Genomic DNA, 6691 nt, shown 5'->3' with positions numbered 1-6691 from the left:
ATATATGCATTTAAACGATTTAACTTTTGTATGAAACATAAGCTTATAAGCTTTTGTAGAACTATTCATAGGATTACTTGTGCTTCCTTTTTATGCCCATTTACTCATTTATTAAGGGATATTAGAATATTTTCTTTTTAATCTTTATATCTGCTAAATAACTTAAAGTGCTTATATCTTCAGACATAGAGTAAATATTTTTTCACTGTTCATAATATTAGTTATCTCACAATCACTTTTCATTATATTTTTCATATTATCCCCATATAACCTCATCCTGAATTTTAAAGCAACTTTTCTATAGAAAATTTTTGCATAAAACATAGTATTTAACTGTTCGAAAACGTGCGCGCAAAAAACGAGAAATATGAGATATCTTACCAGGCAAACGAACCAGCCTAAGTGGTATGATAAATTAGTGATGCTTGTATTTTGGAATGGATGGAAGTCTTTTGAAATGGATGCAAGACTTGTTCTTTCGAACTTAGCTACAAGCACAAAAACAAGGGAACGTTATGGAGAGGAACAGAACATTTGTGACTGAATAGGACCAACGGAATTTCTAACTGCCAAAAGTATTTCTTGAGCCAAATGTTCGTTTTGTTTTTGGTCACCTCGGAACGGATCCAGTCTATAGTGTTTCCTTTTTTGCTGGATATGACACAAGGCACTACAATGGTGAAACTGATACATTATACAAGAAGTAATGATCTCTGACAGTGGAGGTGACCAGCAGTCTGCGACGGCCATCTATAGAGGCAGCTACCCAGCCACATACTCAGGGGAAGACCAACTAACAACAGAGAAATTGGTCCATCAGATTACACATAAAGAATTATGATCTCACATTAAATCTTCTATTAATACATCTTACATTACAGGGAAGGCTGCAGTGTCATTTCTTGCAAATTCTGGTGATTTTGTGACAGCCCCCCGGGTGTATCTGCAGGGATCTTCAACTCTGTTCAGTGTTGCAATTTCCAAACATCGTGTTAGTAAATTGTGTAGATACACCTAATGATGGCATATTCAGACTAGTTAACCGACAAATATTATATTAAAAACACACCCACCAGGTCCAGGTTCAGTTGACAATGGAGGTGAGGATATGATCTCTTCTTTTGCAGGTGACGAAACCTTTGAACAAGGCCTATGAAACAGTAAATGGGCCACGATGCGATCAATTGGATTTGTGTTTGTTTCTCCTTCCTTTGCTGGAGATCTGGGATGGTATCAATCAAGGATGTGTCATTGTGAAAACTTTATATTTATTGTAGCTATACACAACAGAAGCAAGCTGCTTACAAGCAGCAAAAAGATGGTAGTAAATATTAATAGGATACAGTGTGAGGAAGATATAAATTGAGATCTTCAACTACTTGATAGTCGATAGGATGATGAAGGAATTTAAGAGCATCTTGGCTAGGGTTGTGTTTATTTTTATGGAGAAATTTTCAGAGCTAATGTGTATAAGGCAGCACATTCCAGCTACAAACAAGATGTCAGGGGACCTTACACCGAATAGAACCAAAGACTGGACCCATATAATAAATAAATTTCCAATTAAGTATACTTGTGAACTAACGATGTGCTAACAAAATAAAATCTCAAAATGATATAGAAAACTCCAATAAAACTAACAAGTTGGAACTTTTGATAATTTCGAAATCCTGATTTAATTAAATAGAAGTACACAAACATGAAGGTATTTGGACCGTTATCCTACATTGCCCAAAATGTACTGTTGATGATTGGAACAGAATTTCAGTCCTAGATATACAAGCATTCAAAACCACCAGTTCAGAAAACTTTGTTGTATCTGATCTAAAATAGCAATATTAATTGTATATTGCATCATGTATTTTACTTGTATATTGCATCATGTATAACAAAACAATGAATTACTAATAGCAGTGCGCAAATTCTAGGATTTTAATACTTAATGAAACCATTTTAGCAAGAAGTAACATACCTTCTTGTCATGTTAGATGTGTCTTCTGAAACTTCATCTTCATCTTTATTACTCTTGTTAGCGCTACTTCTGTCACTCGTAATTTGTCTCTCTGAGGAACTATGGGCTAAACGAAGTAAACTGTCTCGAATACAGCGCCGAGTTCTGGTATCCAACTGTGTAAAGAAGAAAATGTGGTCAATGTTTTATCTTGAAAAAAGACCTACAGCAGAGGTCTTAGATGGCATATGAAAATCAATGTAAAATTTTGAACAAACAAATCAGCTACCTTCCCAAGAGCATCTTGAAGCTGGTAATATATTTTTTCCTCTATAAATGGGTCATCAGGAATTCCAGAACTCTTCTGAATCTCTTCATGGCCAGTTGGAATAGGCTCTGAATGTAAAACTTTGTTTGCACTATCATCTATGATAACAGAACTCCCTAAGGAATCTGGATTCCTGCTCTTTGGTGAGTATGATTGGGGTACTATAGTATCACTGCCAGAACCATCTTGACCAAATTGCTGCTGCTGCTGTTGAATAGCTATCAGTGCTTGCATTTGCTGTCGGCGCCTAAGCTTTTCAATCTTTTCTTGAGGTGTCATCGTCAACGGTCTTGATGGCATATCTTGCGACTTTTCTGTGGAACTTGACTGCTTTGGGGAATCTATTGAAGTTCGGAAATTTGTAGTAGCTGGCTTTGTTTGAGGACTTTCAGCCTGAATGTTTGACATCATAGGAATGCCAGGAAATTGATACGAAGGATATCCATAGCCAGGGAACATAAACTGATTAGCCTGCTGAAGTTGGCCCATGTTTTTGTTATCATGTAACAGCAAATACTGAGGATTCTGAAGGGGTTGCGGAGGGGCTTTGGCCAATGAATGCAAACTGGCTGGTTGATGCTGTCCTTGGTTCTGGGAGAAGCCAGTTGCACTATTGGATATTTTACTTTTGCCTCTTTCCTCTGTTCTTCTCCGTGACCTCACTGGCTTCTTCTGCACATCACCCTGTATGGACATGCATATTTGCATTCAGCAGAATATTTACATTAAGTTAGGATGGTTTCTTCGAGTCAGATACTCAGATATAACGAATTGCAAATCAATGCTCAACTGCATCTAAAATCCGAATCTGTAAAAATGACATTTAGGCTGATAAACATGACAATCGCCAATAGAAACAAACAAACATTTAGGCAGATAAATCACCAGAGAAGATTGTTAGATCAGAAATGATTAAACAGAAAAGAACAATAAGACGCCCATTGTGGAGCATATAATGAACGTACCTGATGCCTCACAGTGACTAATTTACCTGAGAACACCAATTACTAGAACCTTAACCTTACGAATTTAGATCTCAAACTGTCAGAAAGGACCTTGAATTGTATTTAAATCAGTTTAGAGGGATTTCTGGATTTAAAATTACTCACTAAATACGGATTTGGTAAAAGCAGAAACTACTTAGAAAAGAACAAAGGTCCTTCAAACTTAAACCATAAATGTAAACAGTCTTATATGAGGGATCACAACAATGAAAACAGCCTCAGGACATTTTTCAGTGTATCACAAAAGGTGGGAGAAGAATTTCATTCATAAAAGTTGATAGGATGCATCACATGGCTGACTACCTCCTTTGGGAAGTGGTTTGGTTTTCCAGAATATTCACTACTCAGAAGATTTTTATGCTCAGCTAGCTCTCCAGATTTAGCATTAGCATCTACTACCTGCCAAAAATGGATAACAAGAGTAGCCAAGAAGTAATTGCTAAATATGTCCCATAAAAATATGCATTTAGTTGTTTACCTTGCTTTCTTGTTCAGCAGTTACACCAGGTGTTTCATTAATTAGAAGTGAAGAAGATCCATGATCAGAAGATAGTTGTTTATTCAATGGAACATGCTGTGAAACCATCAAAGCGATTAAAAAATGGCTCAAAACTAGGGAAATAGATAAAAATTCGGTGGAAGATTATTAACAACATACTGGAAAGGGGATTGATTGTACAGTAGTATCCACCAGATCTGAAGATGTGGAGAGAAAATTACTGCCATCAGCAACCATCTCATTATCAAATATGGACTCACCATTGCTGTAAACAATAACATGTGAAGAGTTTATTCAATAGTAACATGTCATGACTTCATTGTCTCATAAGATTTCACAGAAAACCCCTTCCAGTTTCCGATATTACCTAAATAAGCGGTCAAAATCATCAAAATCTCCGATATTACCCCAGTCGCAATCAAGGAAGCTGTTACTCTTTTCTTCATGGTCATTAACGAACACTTCAGTTTCACCATCCAGCTGCACTGTATATGGGTTAACAAAAGATATATAATTTGCTTACAAATTATATCACTTCTCTTCTTTTATTTCTTACATAAATGATACCATTTTATCCATGCATCAACATAATTCTAGATTAACTGTTATGAAAATCAATAAGGAATAAAATCCACATGCGGCAATGCATTATTCTAATTGGACGAAACAAACCTGCTGTGTTATCCGTGACCTTCTGTAAACTAGGTGCAGAACTGAAATCCAAATATGTAGATGCTATATTATCATCACTGTAGTTTCTATCAAGTGTGGCATTCAAAGAAGGCAAGTCAGGCCAGGATTCAATGTCAAGTCCTGTAGCTGAGTAATGCCCACTAGCCTGACACGCAGGCTGCTTATTCAAAACCGGAAACTCAGTTTGACCACTTGAACTTCTTTCAGTAAGGCCTGGAATATTAGCAGTTTCTTCGTCATTCTTCTTCTGGTCTCCAACACTAACTAACGTACTATCCTCCGTATCCTTGGGGTAAGGCACAATATGGTCTTCACTCTCATTGAACTCAGCCCATATTGCATCCCCCACCTGCAATACAAAAGGTTAGTCTAAAATACTCTGAGCAGAGCCTCATTCATCAAATTAATTGTGCAACCTTTTATTTTGAAAAACATGAATAAATATATACTATAATGTAAATTCCACTAAATTTGTAAAGACAACAGAAGTTTTGTAAATTTAGAGCCAAATATCCATTCACAATTCTAATATTCATAGTTGAGAGGGATACAATAATTCATCATTTAGGAATTTTGGTGTTTCATACTAATATATCTAGGCCTGATTTGCAGGTCTGATGTTTGAATCATGTCTTTTTGATAAACAGAAAGATCATTCTTCATAATCAACCTATCCATTTTATATGATCCAAAACAGTGCACTGAATCACAAAACTGAGTATGATCCAGCTTCTAATAATTCACAACGGAAACATAGTAACTTAAAGTTATTCAGCGTGGCAGCTACCGTCACGTGTATTGAAAAATACATCTCCTTGGTTCATACTCCATCTCAAACTATAGCTACTTCTCCACTTCCATCCTGACAACAAATCACAACCTTCTTGCATTTAATTTCTTAGTATACTTTCTCACTTCAACCAATAATAACCATTTCTCATGTCAATCTTAATCTCTCAACACATGGCATAATAAGTAAGTAGTTATTTTAAGACGAGGGAGTACGTAATACTGGGACTCAGCATAGCATCATAGCAATGTTTGAAAGCCAGATTGCAGCATTCGGCAATTATCATACAGTCCCAAAAGATTTTTGCAACATCCTGGCACTCGTTGACGCACTAGATAACTTTAGAAACTAATCACATGAGACCTACTCCCCAACCGAGCAGGGCTAGCCATCCAAATGCTCTGCTGCGCCGAGGAGGTCAGCCTACGAGGAAATAATCCTATCCACCTCCTCCTGCGTTCAATAACAAACTTCCCAGCACAAATCCCCAAGGAATTAGAAGGCGGAAAAGAAAAAAAATCCTCTTCCAAGACCACCCAATCTAAATTAGCAAAAAAATCGCGGTCGCACGGCAAATCACCGGAACCGGAGTAGATCCAGCCGCGACAGCACCCGCGGCAAGAAATTAGCTAAGAAAAGCAAGGGAAAAAGGAAGGGGTTTCCTCGGCGCCGGCGGCTCACCTGCTGCTGGTCGTCGTTCCACTCGAACATCCTCCTCAGGTGGCGGCCGCCGCCGGCGCCGTACACGAACGAGAACCCGATTCGCGCTGTCCCCCGGGTCCGGACGGTCGCATCTCCAGCCACGGAAGGGCAGAAAAATCCTCCAATTCGGCGACGCGGCGGAGCCTGTGGTGCTGTGCCTTCTCGCTTCTCCTCCTCCTCCACTCGCAAGCTGTGTGTGTCGTCGTCTGCTGCCTCCCCGTCTGCCCCCGCTCTCTCCACCCACCGAGATGAGCCGAGGACGGACGCGTGGCGGAAGGTGATTGGACGGGCGGCGGGGGTGGGGACGAGGGAGAGCCACGTGTGGAAGGGGCGCATCTCGGGTAGTGGCGGAGATGGCTCGATCAAATGCCGCGCGTTGATTGGCTACTGCCGGTTAGCGGGTTAACGGGCGGCTAAACGGGGGTTGGCAACGTTGTGGTCTGTGGGGGTCGGGTCGCTTTCGTCGCGGCTCCGGGATTCCTCTTCAATCTTTGACGTTGCGGCGCGGATGGCTTGGATTTCCTGCCATTATATGCACCAACGTATCGATCTTATTCTCATACCGGACTTACTCCCTCGGTTAGAAAAAAAAACAATTCTCTTATTCGACAATTTTTTTAAAAAATTGGTCAAGTACTATTCATGATTGATTTATTATATAATAAAAATAAAAATAAAAATATTAATCGTATTTTTTTAAATAAGATGAAGAGTCAAACATTTG

At 39.0% G+C, this 6691-nt stretch overlaps 1 protein-coding gene across 1 annotated transcript; it reads right to left on the bottom strand.

Moving 5' to 3' along the window:
- Positions 1–533: 533 nt before the first annotated feature.
- LOC102704839 (protein LNK2-like) lies at positions 534–6303 on the bottom strand. The gene is given in 15 exon segments (XM_040520877.1): positions 534–793; positions 875–961; positions 1074–1222; positions 1973–2127; positions 2241–2963; positions 3587–3682; positions 3762–3857; positions 3942–4047; positions 4150–4267; positions 4455–4824; positions 5947–6068; positions 6071–6110; positions 6113–6163; positions 6165–6231; positions 6233–6303. Coding segments are annotated over 14 exon segments (2250 nt in total). The 3' UTR covers positions 534–793; position 875.
- Positions 6304–6691: the final 388 nt, after the last annotated feature.

This window comes from Oryza brachyantha, chromosome 1 (genome assembly GCF_000231095.2).
Source record: "Oryza brachyantha chromosome 1, ObraRS2, whole genome shotgun sequence".
NCBI lineage: Eukaryota > Viridiplantae > Streptophyta > Magnoliopsida > Poales > Poaceae > Oryza > Oryza brachyantha.
This window is presented reverse-complemented; position numbering and strand designations above follow the sequence as displayed.